This window comes from Nymphalis io, chromosome 6 (assembly GCF_905147045.1).
Source record: "Nymphalis io chromosome 6, ilAglIoxx1.1, whole genome shotgun sequence".
Lineage (NCBI taxonomy): Eukaryota > Metazoa > Arthropoda > Insecta > Lepidoptera > Nymphalidae > Nymphalis > Nymphalis io.
The window spans coordinates 8,504,451-8,529,316 of NC_065893.1; the positions used below are offsets into that span (position 1 = coordinate 8,504,451).

Sequence of the window (24,866 nt, forward strand, 5' to 3'; positions counted from 1 at the left end):
GTATAACCTGTTAATTTTCCCTAAAAGGAATATTTGATTGAAATAATTAATTCACTGATTCTTTCTAAATATAGTGCTGGTATTTCATCCGGCATTATGAAAAAACATTGCGACAGTAAGTGCCGGTATAGCATTACCCAGCAAATGCAATTCATGCGCGATCGGTTTCATATGGTTCGGTCAACTATGTACTTAAAAAAAATAACAAACTATCCCCTCTTTGTTCTTGAGGCTCGCTTATAATGCTGCAAACTGCAAGGTACTGGTTTCTACACCGAGGATGAGTCAATGAATGCTATTTGTTTTTTTTCTCGTAAATAAACAATGATATAATATATAATAACTTAACCAGCCTGGACTAAGACTATGTTACACTCGCAAGAATCGAAACCTAAGTTTAAGACAACACTATTTATTTCATTTAAGAAAATATTTTTTCTTGGCGAAAAATCCTGGTATGATTTTCTCAATGTTATACAGAAAAAACGAACTTGCTGTTCAATGGTGCATGTGATGACACATCAGCTGATGATCACATCAGGGTGATTGTCTTTGCCAACTTGAACCCACGAACGGTTAAGACCTCTGTTTTATTGGCTGTATCGTCTCGGCTTTTGCCAAAATTATATAACTTTAATTAAATATTTACATATTAATCTAGTTACCTAATTCGCCTCTTATGACTAGGTACTCTTTTATAAAACGAGTAGTCATAAGAATCGTAGAAGTACGATCTAAACCTTTTTATTATTTATATGATCTTGTACAGAATAATATGCCTTCACTTAGACACAATTACAAATAGCAAGAACGGCTTGTGTTTGTAGAATGAGTAGTCTTATTCTGAAGCGACATCAAAAAGTATATATATAATAGACATATCATAAAACATAATCCTTCGTAAATTATCAGAATATATTAAGCGAGCAGTGTATTTCTTTTACACTAAACCTTCTACAAATGTTTTAGATTTCGTATGTTATTCAAATAACGTACCTATGTCCATATAAAAAGTTATGATGTTTTTAATATTTGCAAAAAATTTATAAACACTGATATATATTATAGTGCAATAAATAATGGCTGCTTAAAATAAATCAAATCAAATCAAATCAACAGCCAATCATTGTCCACTGCTGAACATAGGCCTCTCCCATGGTGCGCCAAAGCTCCCTGTCCTCCGCCTTCCGCATCCAGTTGGTGCCCGCCACCTTCTTAAGGTCATCGGTCCACCTGGCTGGAGGGCGCCCTACGCTGCGCTTGCGATACGCGGTCTCCACTCTAGGATTCGTCTGCTCCAACGGCCATCGGTCCTACAACATACGTGACCAGCCCACTGCCACTTCAGCCTGCTAATTTTGCAAGCTATATCGGTGACTCCGGTTCTTTTCCGGATAATCTCATTTCTGATCTTATCCTTCAAAGATACTCCGAGCATAAATCGCTCCATAGCACGCTGAGCGACTTTGAATTTGTGGACTAATCCCGCAGTTAGTGTCCACGTTTCGGCACCATATGTCATGGCAGGTAAGACGCATTGGTTGAAGACTTTCATCTTCAAACATTGCGGTATAGACGACTTGAGGACTTGACGAAGGTAAAATTAATAAAAACGGTATAAGGGAAGGTTATGTCCACTTACCATCAGGTGGCCCATTTACCCGTCCGTTTGCCTGTTTTATATAAAAAAAATTATATTACTTTTTATTATAATATTTTATACTAAAACCTCTCCTATACGTTTTATGTATAAAGACTTAATAGTTTTTTTCAGTTAGGCATACTAAAAAATCTTCTCCTCTTCAATTAATAAACTAACAAAAAATAAACCCATCGGGAACTACAGCTCGCATTGTTGCCAATGGTCGACCAGCCTTTCGTTGATAAGAGTATTACTAACGGTTTGTTATGGCATCTCCTGGTAAGTCAACTGCGCGCGCCGGCGTAGTGCGCACGCCACAAACCGCACTCACTCGACCGTCTTGAAGCTTATAATATAAATCGTAATTTGTGAATAGATTGGCGTGTGTTTTTACTGTAAGTGAAATTACTTTATTTTATTAATCATAGTCAATAATTTAACAGAGCTGTGATTTTTTATTTATTTTAAATAAGCAAGTAGAAATATAAAATGTATGTGTATACAAAAATAAAAAAGTTTAAAATTACAATATTTACTTTTACGGATAGCTATTTAAAATCATTGTATAACTTATCAATTATTATGATAAAATTCGTTTTTAAATTATTTTTTTTAATTTGAAATTAACATAATGAATTGGATCCTCAGACAACCATGCTATTATGTATTGAGTGAATATAAAAGAAAAGCATATAAATCAAATATATATTTATTATTTAAATATAATTTAACAAATACAATTTATATTGGCTTTTAGTTTAATGTAAGTCACGAGTGTTTTAAAGAAGTAGAAAGTTGTCGAGTTTCTCGACAGTCGACACAGTTCACAGGCAGAATCTTTAAGCGAAAATTTCATTCTAACAATAAGTTCTTTTTTTTTTTTATTTGACAAGTAGAAAAATATGCTACGATATAAATTTACACTATGTTAATATAAACATGTATACGAAATGTAACCAGTGTTTTGTTTTGTGTATTAAAATTTAATGTTTTACATTAACATAATATTAATTATGGAATGGTTCTTGTAACATATTTGTGTTTCAAAGAGACAGAGTTGGCATACAAAATGTATAAGTATAGATTTAACATATAAATTTTCTGAAGTTTCATATTTTTTATATAGACAGGTATCTATCATTTACTTTAGTTTATTTTTTTTTTATATTTTTTGTTATATAAGATAATTATAATATAATATATTGAAGAATATTGAGTAAGAACCAATTTGTTGGAGACTGAATTTATTTTCAGCGTAACAATTAAAGCGTTAATAATGTTATTATTCGTAATTATGAAATACGAAAGCAAGATTTCCTTTTTTTGATTTGTAATTTGGGTGTAATCTTTCTCTTGGTGGGTCTTTATCCGTAATTATGAGATACCAAAGTTATTAAACCAAAAATTAGATTTTTGACATCGATGATTCCCTACATCGAATCTGTTCTCGTTCTCATTTTATTGTTTCAAATGATTTGATATAAATAGTTGTATAATGAAGTGATTTGTTTAAGATATAAGTATGCGGCATACAAAAGTACCTAACTAGAAACCTTACATTATAGCGCCTAAAAGCAACTCTTAAACGCTGTAGCGCCAAGATCAATAAAATTATCATCCGCTCTCGCAATAGCATACTTTGTTCTCTCGCTTGCTGAAAGCGATAGCAATTGCATTTTATAGCAGACTTGAAATAAATTAAATCCAAATTCAAGTATGCGATATGATCTGCTCCTACCTTCACCTTCAACTACCGGTTTCTTAATTCTTTATCTAACCCATCTATATATCTAAGTGAGAAATTTCACGAATTGTAATTGTAAACTGCTTTAATGAAATAAATCACTTAAATTAAAATAAATTTATATATTAATAATAAAAAAAATTAAATATAAAAGAAATAATATATTCACATTTTAATTTATTTTTATAAAATACGAATAACGACTGTAATATTTAGTATTTTGACACCTTGTAAAAAACATTAATATTTTGTTTTATTTTTAATTCAAGTGTTATTTTTTATTAGAAGCAACACTAGTTGCCAATGCATATTGCATTAAATGTAAAAAAGTTTGTGTGTTATGTCATTTCTCCTCTATAACGCTCAACAAGAATTACGCTCGTAATCATAGCATTTTTATTCTACCCTAAATAACAATAATGATTACAAAGCACCTTATCTTACCTTAAAGAACGCTTTAAATTTCTTGGTTGCGACAGCGCACACAACCTGCGTTCTTCGGATGATAATAAACTAGTTACCCCCTGCAGCCGGACACAAACCTACAGTAACTCTTTTACTGCAAAAACCATCAAACTTTGGAATGCACTGCCTACAGATATTCGGCAGTCGAATTCATTGAGTATTTTTAAATACCGCTTGAAAAGCTATTATTTGTCCATTTCCAAGTAAGGTATGTATGTATGTATGAAATAGTATGTGGTTTATAATTTATCTATATATAATTTTATTTTATTACCGTGGAGTACCGGCTTAGAATAGTACTCCCCCAATCTCATCCCGTGGGTGTCGTAAGAGGCGACTGAGGGACGGGGAAAAGGGGGGATGGGCAGCAGCGTCCCCCCTCCCATAAACATCTTACCCCCTACTGCGCTCGCCAATGGCTCCTCCCTTAATGGCAGATGCGCCCAAAAAAAAGGCCCCCAGTTACCGGCAAGCCCGCTAGGCCCGACCAAGGTAGCGGTCGCGGTATCGGCAGGGCAGGGGGTGCTAAGAATCACCGGTTCACGGCAGGGTACCGTATAAAACGACTGAAAATGGCAACGTATAATGGACGCTCGATGAGGCTGGACCATCACCTCGCCGAATTAGAAGTAGAGTTAAGTCATATAAACTGGCATATACTGGGGTTATCTGAAGTCCGAAGACAGGGGGAGGACACGATAACTCTAGAGTCCGGTAACTTACTCTACTTCCGCGAAGGTGATAACCTCTCCCAGGGTGGTGTCGGTTTTCTTGTCAAAAAGGATCTCATTAGCAGCATTGTGGAAATCAGTAGTGTGTCGAATCGGGTAGCGTACCTTGTCCTAAAACTTTCCGACAGGTACTCCCTGAAGGTTGTACAGGTATATGCGCCAACTTCGACATACTCTGATGATGTGGTCGAAGCGATGTACGAGGACATCGCAAAGGCCCTCAACGACACCTCGAGGGCCCACTACAATGTTGTTATGGGAGACTTTAATGCTAAAGTGGGAGTACAAGATAGCGGCGAATCGAAAGTCGGACCTTACGGCTGGTAAACTTTCTCGAAGCGCAGGGGCTTTTTTTGATGAATTCTTTCTTTCAAAAGAAGCCTCAGAGGAGGTGGACCTGGCGAAGCCCCGATAACGTGACAAGGAACGAGATAGACTTTATCATTTCGAATAAAAGGCACATATTTAGAGATGTTTCAGTGATCAACAGGTTTAATACCGGAAGTGATCACCGCTTGGTTCGAGGCACTCTAAATATCAACTTAAAAGCCGAAAGATCGAGAATGATGAGGTCTACTCTCCGACCTACCATGCTCCAAGGCAGCTTGGAGCATGGTAGTCAAGGCTCCGAAAAGTTCCAAATGGAACTTCAAAATCAATTCACCGCGTTGGAAACCATAAGCAGCATTGATGAGAGAACCGACACGCTGGTCAAAATACTGCAAAACACATCCCGCAAGTGTTTTCCGCCACAGAGAAGAGACAACGCACCAAAACTCTCTGCTGAGACACTCGAGCTCATGAGAAAACGACGAGAACTACCATCGTTTTTGTCAGATAAGGCCTTAAACCGAACAATAAAAACGCTGACGCGACGCGATCTCCGACGCTCCAATACCCGTGCCATCAAGGCTGCGATTGAGCAAAATCGGGGATCGAAAGTGTTCGCTCGCAAGTTTGGGAGGCCGCGTCTGACAAAACTTAAAACTGAAAATGGTGGGGTCGTTACCTCTAGGCCTGAGATTATCGGAGAAGTAGAGAGGTTTTATGGGCAGTTGTTCTCTTCAAGATCGGATAAACCCGTGGGAATCAGTATTGATGACCAGCGCGCCCCTCTTATGCGCCATTACTCCGAGGAGCTCCCGGTCGTTGACCAAGGAGAGATTAGGGCGGCTCTAGAACAGCTTAAAAACAACAAAGCTCCGGGAGATGACGGAATCACAACAGAGTTGCTTAAGGCAGGCGGGACTCCGGTCCTGAAAGAGCTAGCAAGCCTCTTTAATTCCGTCATCCAACATGGCAAGACCCCGGAAACGTGGAGCGGGAGTGAGGTGGTACTGTTTTTCAAGAAAGGTGATAAAACCCTCTTGAAAAACTACAGACCAATCTCCCTCCTGAGTCACGTGTATAAGCTGTTCTCAAGAGTCGTCACGAACCGTCTCGCCAGACGACTTGACGACCCAGCCCCCAGAGCAAGCCGGCTTTCGATCAGGCTACAGCACCGTGGACCACATCCATACTGTTCGGCAGATTGTGCAGAAGACCGAAGAGTACAATCAGCCGCTGTGTATGGCATTTGTGGACTACGAGAAAGCCTTCGACTCCATCGAAACCTGGGCAGTGCTCGACTCATTGCAGAGATGTCATATCGATTGGAGATATATCGAGGTACTGAGATGTCTGTACAACGCCGCTACAATGACTGTCCACATCCAGGACTGTAAGACGAAGGCGATCCAACTGCGCAGAGGGGTGAGACAGGGGGATGTAATATCCCCGAAACTGTTCACCAACGCGTTGGAAGACGTTTTCAAAACGCTGGATTGGACTAGGTATGGATTCAATGTAAACGGCGAGTACATCTCACACCTTCGATTTGCCGACGATATCGTCATCATAGCAGAGTCGCTGGAACAACTCACCGAAATGCTGCGTAGCCTAGGCGAGTCCTCCCGGTGTGTCGGTCTCGGTATGAACTTGGACAAGACCAAGGTCATGTTCAATAGGCATGTCGTGCCGGGACCGATATACGTCGAGGGGAAACCTCTCGAAGTTGTTAGTGAATATACCTACCTAGGACAGATAATACAAGTCGGTAGGAACAACTTCGAGAAGGAAGCCGATCGAAGAATTCGCTTGGGATGGGCAGCATTTGGCAACCTTCGTCAAGTCCTCAAGTCGTCTATACCGCAATGTTTGAAGACGAAAGTCTTCAACCAATGCGTCTTACCTGCCATGACATACGGTGCCGAAACGTGGACACTAACTGCGGGACTAGTCCACAAATTCAAAGTCGCTCAGCGTGCTATGGAGCGAGCTATGCTCGGAGTATCTTTGAAGGATAAGATCAGAAATAAGATTATCCGGAAAAGAACCGGAGTAACCGACATAGCTTGCAAAATTAGCAGGCTGAAGTGGCAGTGGACTGGTCACGTATGTCGTAGGACCGATGGCCGTTGGAGCAGACGAGTCCTAGAGTGGAGACCGCGAATCGGCAAGCGCAGCGTAGGGCGCCCTCCAGCCAGGTGGACCGACGACCTTAAGAAGGTGGCGGGCACCAACTGGATGCGGAAGGCGGAGGACAGGGAGCTTTGGCGCACCATGGGAGAGGCCTATGTTCAGCAGTGGACAATGATTGGCTGTTGATTTGATTTTATTTGATTATAAAATTAAAATATAGTAATCAAGAAGTAGGCTCTTACAAGCACTTATTAATCGTAATTTTACAAAATTTAATAACGGAAAGTTATAATTTTAAATCTATTTAATTTATATTATTAACTATTTAATATTTAATATATTTTTTTCTAGAGTTCAGCTATAGAGTAACTGACAAATAATGATGTCATAGATAATCTATATTTATATAGGATATTTTTTTTTATTTAAAAGTACCTATACACATTAAAGCCTTAAATAAATATATCGCAACCGCGTGGACTGGTGGCAAGAATGCTAGCATATAATACATATATATAACATATGATAATAGTAGGTACATAATTACTTGTTTCTCTAAATACTTTGAATAATATACATAATAAACACAATTACAAAGTAATTACTTGTATGACTTTACAACTTGAAACCATAAACGAAGTTGGCAAATGTATTTTATTTCTAGAACAAAACAATGATTAATAAACGATTACATATGAAATGATCAATCAACAGGATGGAATCGAAGTTTGTGAAGCATAACCGTTATGCCTTGCTTAAAGTATTACTCAATGAAACTCATACTACTACACCCGTCTCGGTTAAAATGTAACTAAAATGAATTGTTTTCATAATACAATATAACAATTCAAATAAGTGATGTTGAATTTGCCGGACGTAAACAATGACAATACAATATATTTTATAAGTTTCTTAGGATATTACGTTTATTATAGTGGTGTCTTAAAAGTAATTTTTACTTCATCTTAATTAAAAGCATTAATTATTAAAATACACCGTAATCTAAATAAGCTAAACTCAATAAATATACGTGTATCAAAATGGATATTTTATGCTGGTTCAACCTTCACAATGATCTAACTTAGAAACTTCACAATCAAACACACCAATCCAACGAGAGGAGGTTGACGTTCGCTAGAGCGACATTCTTTGAACATCTTTAGGTTTATCAGAAACGCTATGGGCTACAAGGACAAATAATCGTGATTTTCGATTCCAAAAATCGTCGTTTACCATATTACTTTTTTTGTGCATGCTTATGACACAAAACCTTTTCGCATATTATAATAAATAAGTTCCATTCTCATTAAAATGAATATTATATTAATAACAAAAACAACAGATACTGACATGAAGTAACATAAAAAGCGACATGTTTGTGCATATTTTACGTAGCAGACAATGCCAAGTAATATATATTTGGATATACGATGTATTTTTGTAATTTTAAAAACGTCATAACCTTTTCTATTCCTTAAGTTTAGTTTAGTAAAAAATATTAGTGTATTAATGTTAGGAATAAGTCAAAACATGAAGTGCTATATTGTCTATGGTTTCATTCTAATATCTTTAATTATATTGACAGTATGCCACAAGGCTACTGGTGTGTATCTGAGATGACTCATTAATAACAAGTAAGTAGTGGTAGTTTAATATACAAGACAAAAGACATATAGACAATAATACATTAAAGAACATATTTAAAGCATTTTCTAGGTTTTTCGCTATCATAACGGTATTCAATATGATAGTAATAGTACGATTTTAGTGGATTATGAAAACTGCAACAATAATAAGATCATAAATATTATTAACTTATTTTTGTTTTACAAGATTTTATTTAACTTCTCCTTTTAGTATATGTGAGTCAAATGTAGCAACTAAATTTTAAACCAGTTCTGATCCTCCAATGAGCTGCGCACACGATTTGACCTTCAAAATTCCCGTCAAATAAAAGGTAGTTTGAAGTTTATTGTATATTATTTATAATTATTAAAATATTCATTTTATTATCAAAATTACAATATTGAATCCTTTATTTTTAATTAAGTAGAAATAACAAAAATTGCTGTTGCATAGTAATTGTAAAGTAAATTGCATAGTAAGAAAATTATAAATTTAATGAAATGGAAAGAAGTAAGAGCAATAAGCTTAATTGCTCCTACTAAGCTTAGGTACCATTCCAATTATGAAAATAAAGTGATGCCTAATATTTTGCAGAAATTATCAAAAAATTTTAACTGCAGAATAATCTATTTGTATTTAAACATTATAATGTTACCCAAATCATAAATTTTTAATAGTTTTAGGAAGTTAGAATATTACAAACTGTATGCGTACTGGTACGTGTTATAAACGCAGGCAATGGCGCAAGACGGTCTTGACCAACCAGAGTTCTAACTATTTGCACGATTTCCACACCACGAGTACTGCGTTATAAAGATTTGAAATAACCTTGCTAGCTTATTTCATATTTTGGAAACTTAACAGGCAACAATATTTTTCCAAAATTGTCACAAATTAGATACTTAAGCCTATTATTTTCAGGCTATATGATTAGCTTAATTATATTTTTTTATGTTTTGTTTTAGATTGTAATATCTTAATATCATCATTACGTTCTACCTCAATCCCCAAAGATTATCTCTACAATATTTAAAGGGGTAGTGCTAATAATGGGTCGAATACGAGTACATGTCTCTTGATGCTAAAGGCTCTCAAGGATAGAAAAACTGTACCTACAAATAGAATGTCCTCACAAAATTAACACACCTGTGTACCTAAAGATAATAAATTCCTGCGTTAGAAATGTTCAATTATATCTCAACACAAAGCCAAGTATATGAAACAAAGACATGTAGCAGTTAGATGGCAGATGTATGGTTAGATCGTACTTTCAATGACAACTAGATTACTGTATACTCAAGGTCTCTGTGATTTGTCTTGATCAAAAATTTCTTAATATACCATTACCATGAATATGATACGAATGTAATATTATGTACTTATGACTAACATAACGAAGGCTTAATGTATTTAGTATCGTTTACGTTATTTATTTTATGACCCAATTATATTTTGATACGATTAATAACTTATTGTTTTAGAACTAGGTAGCACAAATCATGAAAATCAAAAACTTAAGCTATTAATACATTTACACAAAACTGTTATTAAAAATAATTAATAACAGCCATCGATTCCTCGTCTTACACTTAAACAACAAAAACGCTGCCATGTTTTTCAATGAAATATAATATTAATTATTCTTTAATTTTTACAACAATAAGTTTGACATATAAATAAATAATACCTGAAAAAACAGTGATGTAGTTTTAAAAAAAAAACTCTTTTAAATCTGTTCTGGCACTCAATAATATATTACATTTAGAATTATTATTAAATTAATTCAATGACTCCGTCATTGCTTATTTAAAGACGAACTAAAACAATATTACAATCGAATGTTGTCGTTCGTTTAAATATTCTTCGCAATCCGTCCTAACGTGACGACAGATTATAATCTTGAAATACCCAAGTATTTGTGCTTAGACAAAGTAAATAAGTAAGTGCTAAATTCTTAAATAAATAACCAAAAAGTTATAAAGTTTCAAATAATATGAACTGTCTAAAAACTTGACGTAGTGGTAAAGTTCACAGACTTGAGCGAAATATAACCAGATTAATGATTAAGGATTACAACATGTAATCATCAATCACGTCATCAGTCAAATTTCAGCTAAATCTGTTGAAAGATTTCATAGACATATGTATATCTCTTTTGCAAACTTCAAACGGCTCTCCTGTAAAATTAACTTATTTCTCTTTTCTTTCTCTGTATGTATAACCCTGAACGTATGTAGACTTATAACGAATGTTTAAGTATTATAGAATTAATCACCTGTTTTTCTTTTAATGTAAATAAACTTAAATTTATTCTGAAAATATAATAAATCTTATAATCTGTCGTCGTGTCAAAATAAGTTTAATATACTTTAAACAAAGAATGTTGTTGGTAAAATGTCTAAAAATAGTGCTTATATTTTATGTTTTGCGTTATTTATTCACAAAGTAGAAATATAAGAGTGCAGCTAAAAAAATAATAGATAACTTAATTTGATATAGAAACAATTATGTCCAGATAAAGACTAGTCCGTAATTATCTCACAACTGGGCCAATACCTGTCTAAAAGTTTTGAAGCCAATTCAAATCTTAGCGTAATTATAGTTGGCGTAAAATCCACGGCTAAAACATACACGCCAAGATTTATTAGTTATTAAGATAATTTAGTTATCAAATTCATATAGATATCATTAATCAATTATATTAAAGCGTGTTAAAACGGCGAGTGCATCTAACATATTATATAATACATAAAGGCCGGCAACGCACCTGCAAGCCCTCGGGTGTTGCAGATGTCCATGGGCATTGGTAGTCAGGTTAACCTCCTGCTCGTTTGCCCACCTCTTAAATAAAGAAAAAAACATCTTTAATTTGCCGACGATTTCGTCATCTTGACAGAGTCGCTGGAGTAATGTTTCGTTTTCAAACATTGCGCGTCTTACGTACGTCAAATTAATGTATGATATGAATAACAGGTACAATATATTAAATAAAATAGAACATTCATAGTTTACGTTCACTGCTAAAGACAAAAATTCTAACTTAAAAACCAATAACGCCTTTTCTGTGTAGTTTTTTTTTTTACTAATGACAGATTTAGCTGGACAAATCGGCTAAGCCTCATTATCATATTTTTCGTAATATTTATTTGTGACTATTATTACATAGAAACAAAATATAAAGATATATAAGCTTTGAAGTGGATAATTTGAGGCTTTGTAATCTCCTAAATAATGTCCTCCAGGCCGATTTCGGCCACGGCGGCCAATCTCAAGAGATATAAGCCAACTACTCAAGAGATATTATAGTGCACAAGTGTGTGCGCAAACACAGTTGCACTCTCTATTTTCTAACTCTCATAATTCGATAGGATGGCAATCCGACACGACCGGGAAGAGTTCAGTCGCATGACCAACGACTTTACGTGCTTTCCAAAGCACGGGAGTGTACACACTTCCAACTTCCAGACTCCGGGCTGCTACTGAGAAATTTCTGACAGAAAAACCCAATAACTTTTTATTGGCCCGACCTGGGAATTGAACCCAGGACCTCTGGGTCTGCGGCTTTATATCAAGCCACTAGACCAACGAGGCAAGCAATCTCCTAATTATTGTTGAATTTTGTAACTAACCAGAAATTAAATGCATTTAATTTCGTAAGTTATTAGAATTGAAAACAAAAATGAATGATGAAATATCATACTTCAATGATTTCAAGTGTCATTTTTATATAAATAAAGTCGAATTTAAACCAACCATTAATAAAATTAATAAATTAATTATTTTTACGAATATGGCCAAAGAACCAAAATCAAATCACGATATATATGTGTTGAAAGAAATTAATGTATAAATAAAATTAATGCATTATTGCACCACGCTGCTCTAATTCAGATTAATAGTGGCAGAATTTATCCGACACGTTACCTTCACAATGTTTTCCGGATTTAAAACGTCTATATATAGTATAAAATATAGTATTATATGTCTATATATAGTATAAAAACCATATATCTCTTATATCTTTCTATTGATATTTCGGCTATCATGTCAATATAGCTTGAGCAAAAGCTATCAGCATAATCCGTTTAACTTACTAACAAAGTGGCAATACACAGCTAAAGTATTTATAAAGTTTATTCATTCATTCTATTTATATTTTAAGTATTTTTTTTGTATCTTTATATTTTTTTGTACTCCTTTTATTTTAGCTTCTCAAATTTTATTCCTAAATTTTAGTAATTTAACATAAGAAATTTTGTTTTTTGTGTTAGTACATTAAGTCGTATTATTTTAAATTTGTAAAGTTGTTAACTTTAATTTTACTATATTAGCTGTTACGTAGTTGAATGGGATGGATGCTGTGGTTTCCTGTAACTGAGAGAGTACTGACTTCATGTCAACTACATCTTTAATAATGTAACGAAAACAATAGCTGAACTTTTGATCTTGCATAAACATTACACACAGACACGTGTGCAAACTAGTTTGCACATGTAAGCGCAAAGACTTTACTAAACTACCTATTCTATTCAACCATGCTTTATATCTTTAAACAACACAAAATTTGGACTTTGGTTGTACATATACTTTGTACATAAAGACATTTGTAAATGTAGGTTCAAGGTGTACGTGATGATAAGAATTAACATCGATTATATCTCAATCGTATTCTGATGGCCAGATTTTTAGTGATAATCAATTTATGAATTGTCCGTAATTGTGTTATCGTCACGTAATTTATATTAAAAAAAACACTCGCACTGATTTTCATTATTCTATTATTTAAGCAAAACGTAATGAAAAACGAAAAAAAAATTAATTAAAAAATATATAACATTTCGTAAATTCATAAATAATTAATTAAGGTATAATCGTAATAATTATATATTAAGGTAAAAATCGTATGAATTATAGTTTACTTTATATTTGTGTAACAAAATTCCTGTTTATAATTAAAAAATATTAGAGATATTACTGTTGTGTAATTACAAGGCGATAACTTATCACATCAGTTTTAATGACCTTTTACTCGCTTGATAATTTATTGAATCATAGTACGTACTTTTTGTTACCGTCACTTTACAATACGACACATGGACGGTAGAATTGATGTTTATATATCAAGTGCGTTAGTATTGTGTTCATAATGGAGAATTTAATTAATTTCCCGGTGTCGTGTTTTAATGTTGGGCTGAATGTAATTACAAGGGTGTTTTTAATCGTTATAAGTGCCGGTGTTTATCAGGGATTCATTATAGCTGAAGTTTTACTGAATAATTCGAATGTGTGGTACCCAAAATGCTTAGCTAAAGCTGTGGAACTCATTCAAGAAAGTATATCGAGAATAACATTGATTGTTTTACGAAAAAGCACAACTAAGGTAATAAATTAAGTGATTTTTTTTCTATAAAAATTATCTGTATAGATAAGCTTAAATAGAAATTTACCTGTGTTACCTATGTAAGCTAATTTTTACTTAGACATATCATTAAAATATCATAACAGGGTCGCAAGGAGCCCGAGAAACAGAAATTGAGCCCGAAACCGAAGCGCCATCTGAAAATAGATCCTGAGGTGGTGATGGTGATACCTATTAAATTTTAATTGGTGGCGTTTTTTACTGTTTTTTACCATCATATGTCAGCTAAGCAAGTTGCTTCACATACCTACAAAATCCATAATCCATATTTAACTAAATATGTTTTTAAATGAAATCTTTTGGTAAATTAAAATTTTCTTAAAAAACAATATTCGATTTCACAGAAAAGATTTGTGCTTAATTTTTATACAAAATAATAATAGCAATTCCTATTTTAAGATTTTAAATAAAATAAAACATTAACGGCCTTACTTAAACGTGATTTCACCTATCTTGTCATTATTAATATGACATTCGAAAAAAGAAGACATTGTTCATTTAATCACCCGGTAAACAACGTTATATGTAAAACCGTAAATAATTATAAAATAAATTATCACTACCTACATCACTGCATATTGAAATGGGAAGGTAATAATAAAAACAACATATCAATAATCGAATGTATATTTATATCTTAATACTTTTCCCATTCGACACCGTTATTTTTCGTTTTCATGAACGCAACGTCTCGTCCGTTATTTTGGTTGTCATAGCAACACTTTTGTACAAAATCGAATGATATTCCCAAATTAGCCGATCGGGAATTAAGTTCTGGGATTGAATTCTATTAACAAATTGTCACTTTATGGCATAAGAATCAAAGCGTAATCGTAACGGATTATCTTTTGCTATTCTTTAATTTAATTATCGACTACTGGCATAAAAGTTAACAATTAAGCTTGGATTTGGCATAACGGTACACGTTAACATCATATCGGTTCGGTACCGATCCGAATAAAATATAAAATAGTCAAAGTTGGATTGAAATTGAATTGGCGACATATCGTAATCGTTAAAAATTAGTAAGAATTGTGACAATAGGGTGGCACTCGAATGTGACGTCAGCAATGGTGACAGGCGGGCTTGACATGGCTTGGCTTGGCTTGGCTTGTCTCGGCATTTGGCGTGGCGTTATGGAGTGTGGCATTATATAGCTTGGCGTTACGTTGCATGACGTTACTATATTATAATATGAAACAAAGTCCATCCACCGTTGTCTGTCTGTCTTAATGCTGAACGATAAACTCAAAAACTACGTATAATTTTCGGTTTCGGTGAATAATTTTTAAGGTTATATATAAATTGGCTGAAACATGATCATGATTGTCGAAGATGTCGGAAAATATTATACCGACTAGGAGCTTCATCGGCGGTCACGTTAGCCAAAAGAGTACGACATATATAAACGTTTTATGTAGACACTTATTCTACCCGAGCGAAACCGGGACAGCTGTAGTCATATATATATAATAATTTTTTTTGTATCATGAATGACTTACGAGCCGAATGAGCTACCATTATAACATTAATAAATCATTAAATAAATAATGTAGTAGAAATAATTTTCTGGCTGGTTCTGCTCTATAAGATTTGAATTACATACCCGTTATTTCTTAAGTAATTAAACTTATTATTATATAATAAATAATTATTTATTTTTACATAATAATTATTTCTTTTCACACCGTACCTCTAAGTGTGTATTTTAACAATGCCTGGAAAATTATAATTACAAATTTACATTGACTATATCCGTGTGACATACATATTTGCCAAGATACGACTTAATAAAGTTACCCTATAGCAATTATTTCTGCAAACAATTATAACACGCACTTTTTATTAATCATTATATTTACATATATTTAAAATCTTAATTAGGCCTATAGAGTACCACAGTAAATAGCTTTAACTTGAAGCGTCAATAGCGCAATGGTATTTTTTTTTATTTCCTATAGGCCAGCGTTTGTCCTTTTACTTGCCTGATGTAAAGCATCGACACGGTCTAGGATGTAGCACGCTTGCTAGAAGAAACCTGCTTACTCTGGTTTTGAAGACGATTTACGTGTTGCCTTGCGATGTAAAAGTCGCAGGTTCGATCCTGGCCCCTTGAACTATTGTCGTCCGCACTCCTAACACAAGCTTTACACCTAATTGGCTTGGTAAATAGGAATATTAGCAATTCCTTAAAAAAACGAACACTGCTATAATTGCTTAACAAAAACTTGTTTAATCTTTGCGGAGGCACCTATTGCCGTTTTAAATTAAAGTACAAACCGACTACTTATATATTAATCTCTTAATTTAAGCGTCCGTTTAGAAACGGTGACTATAGTGCGGTTCGACAATCGTGCATAGCCCGTGTGAGTCTTATATTCTAAATTTCTCAAGCGCTACTCAATCGCTAAAAAATTAAATCGCGCAGACGTCAGTAACCATAGTACTTTTTTCATTTACTTCTACAAAGTCGCAACGCCCTCACCACAAGGTACCTAACAAATTGTTGCGGCCCAAATCTCGTAATATCTTTTTGTAACAAAGTTTTAAATTCCACGGTTCCCGCGTGTCTCAACGAGCGCTAAGTTTTTGTTATAAATCAAATAAATAAATGAAAAAAATAGTTTACGAAATATATTTTTACCAACTGGAATTGACATTTATAACTCTTTATCTTGACTCTTCATCTTGACAAATTATAAAGCATTAAGCTTTCATATTTTTTTTAATCGTAAACCAAATAAAAAAAACATAACTTATTACCTCATTATCTTTAATGCACAGACACGCAAAATATTGCTTTATTATGTAATACCATAACATGATATAAACAATTTTAAATAAGAAATTTATATTTATATACATATAATAAAAATGTAACTGATTGCTGTCTGCACATGGAAGATATTTTAGTAAAACTATTATCGGGGGTCTTTATCAACGCAATAGAACCTAAAACAATGATTGTTAGAATTATTGTCTGTTTGGGTGTGGTTTTCACAAATGTATTGTGGCTAACTTCACTTAAAATTTAGTGTTTGTTTTATTTCAATCGGTTCATAAATAATAAAGTTATGTCAATTTAAAGAATCCCGTCGAACATTTTTTTTATATAAATGCTATAAAATAACTGTTCAGTTGAAAGGCTTGAACTTTGGCTCCCTATAAATGTCTATTGTGTAAAATGATGATGATTGAAAGTTTATAAGAACAAAACAAAGTTAAAAAATGAACAGTTTCAGTGGTTTAGATACTTCCAATGAAAGTTGAGTTCAGATGAATATGATCAATAATATTAAATCGGGTTCAGCTTATACTAGCATATGTACGTCGGTTAACGCGCCCACGCGTCTTATATGTCTATCTGTAAAAGTTGACGTACTATAATCTTTTATGGTAATAAAATTTGTTCTAAAATAATTATTTGCAAAGTCGTTTTTATAAACATGGCATTAATTCTTATAAAAAATATCGAGATAAGACCATAGTCACATTTTAATACTTTTTATAGTTTTGGCATATTTCAACAGGTAGTTTGAAAATACTCATACAGACTTGTTAGTTTTGTTAGTTGTTAGTAGTTATGTGTTTGTTTTCGTTTGTAAACAACTTTGTAAGTTAAAGCTTATAGGTTAGGTAGGTTCGTTTTGTTGCCACATATTTTTTTCAAAGTTTTGTTAAATTTATACTTGGTCGGTTAGTTTGACAAGTAAAGTAAATCCTTAAACATGTACAAATGAAAATTAAAAATGTTACTGTACAAATCGTGACCGCGTGGTATGGTGGTAAGAATGGCAGCAGCATTACCCTTTGATTACTACAACTTATTAAAAAAAACAGACTTATGTTTTAGTTTTAAAAGGACACAATTTACTGTGAAGGTATCGTTTACAGTCACAATAAATAAAGCACAGGGAAAGACATTCAAGCATGTAGGAATAGATTTAAGAGAATGATGTTTTTCAGATGGCTTCTTTTGAAGAGAAGGTTTGGAGCGTATTCCACCAGGCTGTTCTAATGTGCGTGGTTTACCTTGGTAGTAGACACTACAAAAACTTTTCAAAACAAGCTTTTATTGAATACTAGATTTATACAATTAAATTAAGTAAATTAAAATTAATATTGGATTTGGATTGTATTGTGAATAGCCCCAAAAGTCTGTGCAATATTTCAGCTTAGACGATGAGGTAAAACTGACTTAAAGATACAGTTACAACATTTGTCCCATAAATATAAGCTAACAGGTGAAGTTAAATAAAAGCATTTAAAATATCATGTATAGACTGTAATTGAAGCTTAACCATGTAATTTATAAATATAGCAACAAGTTATTGCAAAAAAAACGCCAGCATTTTTTGTATGTCGCTTCATACTTGCTTGCTTGATCGTTTATTTGTGCAATCTTGAGCATTTTCGTTTGTTCGTTTTGTATACTTTTTCACAAAAATGAAAAATTTGTGTAAATAATATTTATCAATATCATAAAACCTTGTTTTATTTTCAGGTAGTCATGTTGAACGGATTTATGAGGTGGTTCCTGCGTTTCTTAGTATCCCTGCTGGCAATAGGCGTGCACCCTTTAACATATTTACTAAACATCAAAAGAAATAGAAAATGTCCGCCACCAACAAACCCTTTACTATTCAAATCGGCTACCACACTGGCAATGATGATCAGAAACAAACAGGTAACATGACTCAATGTTTGAAATATTATTGATAATTAGTTACATTAATAAGAATATACATGTTAATATTTTAACAACCATAAAAATACATGTGTCATGTACTTATAATTACAATGTATATATTTATAAGTGATGTTTATATAAATTTCGACACGGCTGATTATAATATCAAACCTACTAAAACTTACTTCTTATGTTTAGTACGCTTTCATTTTCAGTAAACGAAACTTTATAATAATAATAAATGTATTTATAATAATAATAAATAACTGCTAAAGAATTTAACATATTACAATAAACAATATTTTCTATTGGAAAATACGATATTAATTAAATTAAATTTTAATATACATTAGTTAATAACAGATGAGAAATATACAGTTTAAGTTATATCCTAAAAAATCCTAAAATGCTTCGTTAGTCTAATGGTTAGCTTATAAAGCTGTAATCCGGGGCTCTATAGTTCGAATTCGTTTTGTCAAACAACGGTTTTCAAAAGTCCCAGTAGCAGCGCGAATTTGACTGTGTTACGCTCATGTGACGTTATATATAAGGAGAATAAACTGAAAGAGTTACTATACTTATCATACGTATTGATTATAACTTGTTTCGACCTGAGCTTTTCCTCCTGGCAAAATTATTGACTTTTTTGTTACTCTGACATTTGAAGGTAATTGCTGTCAGCTATTCGTCGCAGGTTAAGAATTCTAACGCAATGTATTATTGAGTCGACCTTAATGTATCGATAGATCAGTCTATAGTATTTATGTTGGAAGTAAAAGCTAAGATAATCTCAATCTTCGTGCTAAATATAATACATAAAGCGAATATTTTGTATCAGTGTCAGGAAAATGTTATGGTACTTCAATAGTATATACATATAACAACTTTATGTGTACTAAGATATCCAACGCTAAGATTAAAAAGTATTAAATGTAGAAAAAATTAAGTTTAAGTAATTATTATTCATTGTCAAATTAATTTAAAATATTTTTTATTCTTGTCTAAATATCTTCGATAATTCTTCGCTTCGTCCTGGCTGTAATTTGGCCAAAAAATATTTATTATGTTTACAATAATGATGATGTTAATTATCCTATGTCCTTTTTTGTACCCCTGACAATATCTGTACAAAATTTCATGATGTTCGGGTGAGTAAAAACGTGAAAGCGTAAAAGACAAAGAAATCAAACAAACTCACTTTCGTATTCAGAATATTAGTTAGGATTGCACAATACAATTATACATATATACAGTATTAGTAAGTATAAACATAATTATAGTCATTAATCATATTGATCTAAAAGTAATTTAATATTAATAACATTTAATGTTCTTACAATTACTACAATAACATGGTATTATTTATTTATATTTATTTGGATCGTGCTAAGTACAAAGACTTGGAAAATATGTAGGATAAAAGTATCTCTCCCTAAATGTCAAGGTTCACAAGTTTTTTCAGGAAATTTTCCTTCACTGCCGGATACACGATTGAATATAAACAAAAAAAAAGCTCATACATACATGGTTTGTTATCGCAATCTTCGGGAAATCGCCCTATATTTATGTTATTAATTAATTATTGTTTCTTCACGCAGAGTCATCTAGTATCGAAACTAAGTAATAATTTTAATGAAAATAATACTTTTTTACCCTTCAGATTACATCAGAAGAATTAGTAACAGCGTACATCGAACGTTGTAAAGAAGTCAATCCGTATTTGAACGCTATAGTTGAGCCTCGATACGACTTAGCCATAAAGGAAGCGAAGTGTATAGACAAAATGATAGCATCCAATGACCGTTCAAGCGAGGAATTAGCTAAGGAATATCCTTTACTTGGCATTCCTATGACTGTTAAAGAAAGTATAGCAGTAGAAGGTAATACAAAATTTTAATCATTAAACCACCCAAATATTTTCATAACAATTATTATTAATATATCATAAGCACTACTAGGTAGTAGGGCTTTGTGCAAGCCCGTCTGGGTATGTACCAGCCACTCCTCCGATATTCTACCGCAATACGAGTATTCATGCAAACCGGTTTGAATGATGAGTAAACCAGTGCAAGTACAGGCACAAGGGACATAACATCGCCAATGTCTATGGGCGGTGTTGAACATTTAACACAAGGTGGCTTATTTGCCCGTCCGCCTACATATGGTATATGTAAATAAAACAACAACATTATTGTAATTTCCAATAATGAATTTATCTAAATTAATATATTTTTGCAGGCATGAGTAATGATAGTGGTACGGTGTTTCCATATAGGAATCCAGCTAAAAAGGACGCAGATATAGTCCGTAGAGCCAGAGCAGCCGGTGCGATACCAATTGCTGTGACAAATACGCCACAGCTATGTATGAATTGGGAAACTTACAACAATGTCACAGGTTTGACTATGAACCCTTACGACCAGAGACGTACAACGGGAGGGTCATCTGGTGGAGAAGTAAGTTTATCAAAACATTATGCGTAAAATAAGCTAGATTATACATTTGTATGTAATTTAGCAACCGTTTTTTCATAACTGAATATTATTAGTTTTGAATTGTATTGGTTATGCTTTCAGTCAGCGTTAATAGCTTCAGCGGCTTCTATAATAGGAGTGGGTTCGGATATCGCAGGATCATTACGACTACCACCAATGTTCAATGGTATATTTGGTCATAAGCCTTCACCGAAACTTGTATCTATTGAAGGTAAGTAAAAATTACATTTTCGTTTTCATTTAATTACAGATAAATAGCCGACAGGCAAATGGACCACCTAATGGTCACATCAGCAAATAAACATTGGAATTGAAAGAAGTACAAAGTGTTCCTGTCATTGTAAATGCGCTAACGAACATGCAATCTAAGATTTCATGTGCACTTTCAATCAGGCGGGTTCTATAAAAACGAGAAAACTAGAACAACAAATATATTGATGTTTTGTTGTAAAATCATTGATTTTTGAGTTTTGCTTCATGAAGATGCAATTGCTGGCATTAATTCCATGAAGATTCCATCTTCGTCGCTTCAATCTGTTCTACTTACATTTATACAGATATATAAATTGTTAATGATAAACAAATTATGGTTAATAAAATATTTTCTACAATCATAAATTCAACTTTAACTATTGAATTGCCTTTACAATCAAATAACCTGTTAGTAAGATTTTTTAACATATTTTTTTTTATTTACTTTTAAACTAGAATTTGGTAACCTAAATTTGATATTGCTTTTTCGTTGTCTCAGAATATATGCCTACCTATATTAATACCTAATAATTTCAGTACGGTAAAAATTAAAGTACAGTAATGTTTAGCTTAATGATATAAGAAAGTATGACAAAACTTTAATTAAGACACACGGTCTTATTCAGTTTTATAAATAAATTTTATATTTTTCCAGGTCATGTACCAGACTGCCTTGATCCAGAATTTGAGGAATTCTTTGCACTAGGACCTATTACACGATACGCGGAAGATTTACCTCTGCTTTTAAAAGTTTTGAGACAATCCTCTGGTCCAGATGTGCCATTGGATAAACCGGTATGTAATAATATAAAAGATGCTTAAGTACTTTTTTACTTCTTTTATATAATTGATCAAATCTATTTTTATATTCCAATTCACTCTTTTCTAAATATATATTTCTTTAATATCGAAAATAAAGTCAGTACTTTTTTTTGTACACAATCTTATTTGACTTCACCCGTTAGTATGTGTTTGAGAATTATTTTGCTTATACTTATATACTCAAAGGTGTAATCTTTTTTCCTAATTTTAAAACAGTGCCCTAACCCCCAAACGTTTATTTTTAAATTTGCAAACTTTTAGTGCCAGTGATGATAAAAACTAGTATAATTTTATCAATATTGACGAGCCGGTTGGCGTGGTTGGTAGAACACTTGCCTTTCACGCCGAAGGTTGTGGGTTCGATTCCCACCCAGGACCGACATTTGTGTGCATGAACATGTCTGTTTGTCCTGAGTCTGGGTGTAATTATCTATATAAGTATGTATTTACAAAAAAAAAGTAGTATATGTAATATATCAGTTGTCTGGTTTCCCTAGCACAAAGCTTTGTACAAGCTTAATTTGGGATCAGATGGCCGTGTGTTAAAGATGTCCCAGAATATTATTATTATTATTATAATATAATTGAATATAACTTTTATTACGTTCTCACGTTCGTAGGTGTATTTTTATGTATAATTCTAATATAATATTACTGTTTCATTATCTCTTCCTGTCTTACAGGTAGATCTTACACGTCTAAAATTTTATTACATGGAAGGCGATGGCAGTAATGTTACTGACAAAATTGGATCAGACATAAAAATGGCTTTGGAAAAAGCTAAAGCTTACATTAAATCTACCTATAACGTAGAAGTTAAAGAGGTCAGTAATCAAATTGCATTAAAATTATAAATAGGTCTCATCTCATGGTTTACTTCATAGTTTAGTAACAATGACTGGATTTTATACATACCTCAGTCTAATCTACCGCTTGCCATCAGTAACTTTTATTATTATTGAGTGAGTGGGTCAGTGGTCAGGCACAAGAGATCTAAGTCCCTAATCCCTAAATCTTTTAGATCTAAGTTGGCGGCAATATGTTATATACATTTCAATTTATTTGAATAGTATAACAACTGAGTAAGTAGGTACTTAGACTTGTTAAATTGTTGTCTAGAGACCAACAAAAAGCTCTTAATGTTACAGCATTAAAAACTATTTAAATACATATGATGCTAATACTACGTACAAAAAGTACAATTAAAGATTATTTACATATTCAGATTGAAAACTTACTCCTTCAAATATTTCAAATATTGCGTTACGTATCACGAATACACGAAATTTTTACAATTTTTATACTTGTTCGTTACATATTCATTGTATTTCAGCTAAAAATAGCAAATATAGAGCACATGTGGGAAATAAGCGTAAGAGTACTTTTCAAGATAAATCACGTACGAAACATCTACACAGATCCAGAGAAACGGGACCAGCTGATATCGATGTGGCCGGAAGTCTTAAAGAAGATGATGGGTTTGTCCAGTCACTCCTTAACGTGTATCGCTTATGGACCCGCAAAGAAATTCTTCGATGCTTTACCAAAGAATTATTATAAAAAACTTTTAGAAGTCTTTGAAGAAATTAAGACTGATTTTAATGTAGGTCTCATTTTAAATATATTTAATAATTTTAGTGTTTTTTGTATCAAATACAAAACCAGTAGGAGTAGAATTTCCAGAAACTTGTGTATGAGTACCACCTACGTGTGGTTTAAGTTATAATTTTATTTTTAGATGTGCACGTATATTTATTTACGAATTACATTTGTATTTAAAATAAACGCTTACTTTGATCACAAATCCAATTCCAAAGATACATTATATCCGTAATCCGATTTAAATAGATCAACGATCTCTATCTTGTTTACTTTTTTCAGGAAGCTTTATCTGACGATGCAGTGTTATTGTTTCCAACGTTCCCATATCCGGCACATTTACACTACAGGATATTTTACAAATTTTTAAATTGTGGATATCTGACGATATTCAACGCTTTAGGGCTACCCGCTACGGCTTGTCCTATTGGGCTCACAGATAAGGGTCTGCCCGTAGGCTTGCAAATTGTTGCGAATAAATGTAATGATCATTTAACGATAGCTGTTGCCAAGGAATTCGAAAAAGCATTCGGAGGATGGACGCCGCCTAATAAGGAACTATTAAACAGCATTAAAACTGCGTAACTAAAGGAATGATAAACTTTTTCTATGTAAATAGCGCTAAAGAGCTATCGTGCAATATAAAGGACTAGAATGACAATGTGTGAATGTTTTATAAAAAGAAAGAAAATGATGTAAGGATCATGATTTATATATATTTATACAAGGATACTATAATGATATTGTTTTTGATTTTTCTTATCCTACCCCACTATATTGTAAGCCCATAAGGTAAAGTTAATCCGTATCTTATCTTAGTATCTTATTAAGAAAAGCTGTAAAAAAATATTTGGTTTGATTCTATCAACGATTATATATATATATATATATATATATATATATATATATATATATATATAT

General features: G+C 33.0%; 1 protein-coding gene across 5 annotated transcripts; it reads left to right on the forward strand.

The window, feature by feature from the left end:
- Positions 1–1,944: 1,944 nt before the first annotated feature.
- Positions 1,945–24,686, forward strand: LOC126768910 (fatty-acid amide hydrolase 2-B-like). Of its 5 annotated transcripts, XM_050487325.1 has the most exons (10): positions 13,753–14,048; positions 14,174–14,242; positions 18,592–18,774; positions 20,438–20,657; positions 21,016–21,233; positions 21,354–21,483; positions 22,180–22,319; positions 23,030–23,170; positions 23,680–23,949; positions 24,228–24,686. In XM_050487325.1, exons 1-10 carry the CDS (start codon positions 13,815–13,817, stop codon positions 24,528–24,530), a joined length of 1,908 nt encoding a protein of 635 aa, XP_050343282.1. In that variant the 5' UTR covers positions 13,753–13,814; the 3' UTR covers positions 24,531–24,686. The 5 variants fall into 5 exon arrangements, with proteins under 5 accessions (XP_050343284.1, XP_050343282.1, XP_050343283.1 ...); XM_050487327.1 differs by lacking the exons at positions 13,753–14,048; positions 14,174–14,242 and adding an exon at positions 1,945–2,037; XM_050487326.1 differs by lacking the exon at positions 14,174–14,242.
- The last annotated feature ends 180 nt before the right edge of the window (positions 24,687–24,866 follow it).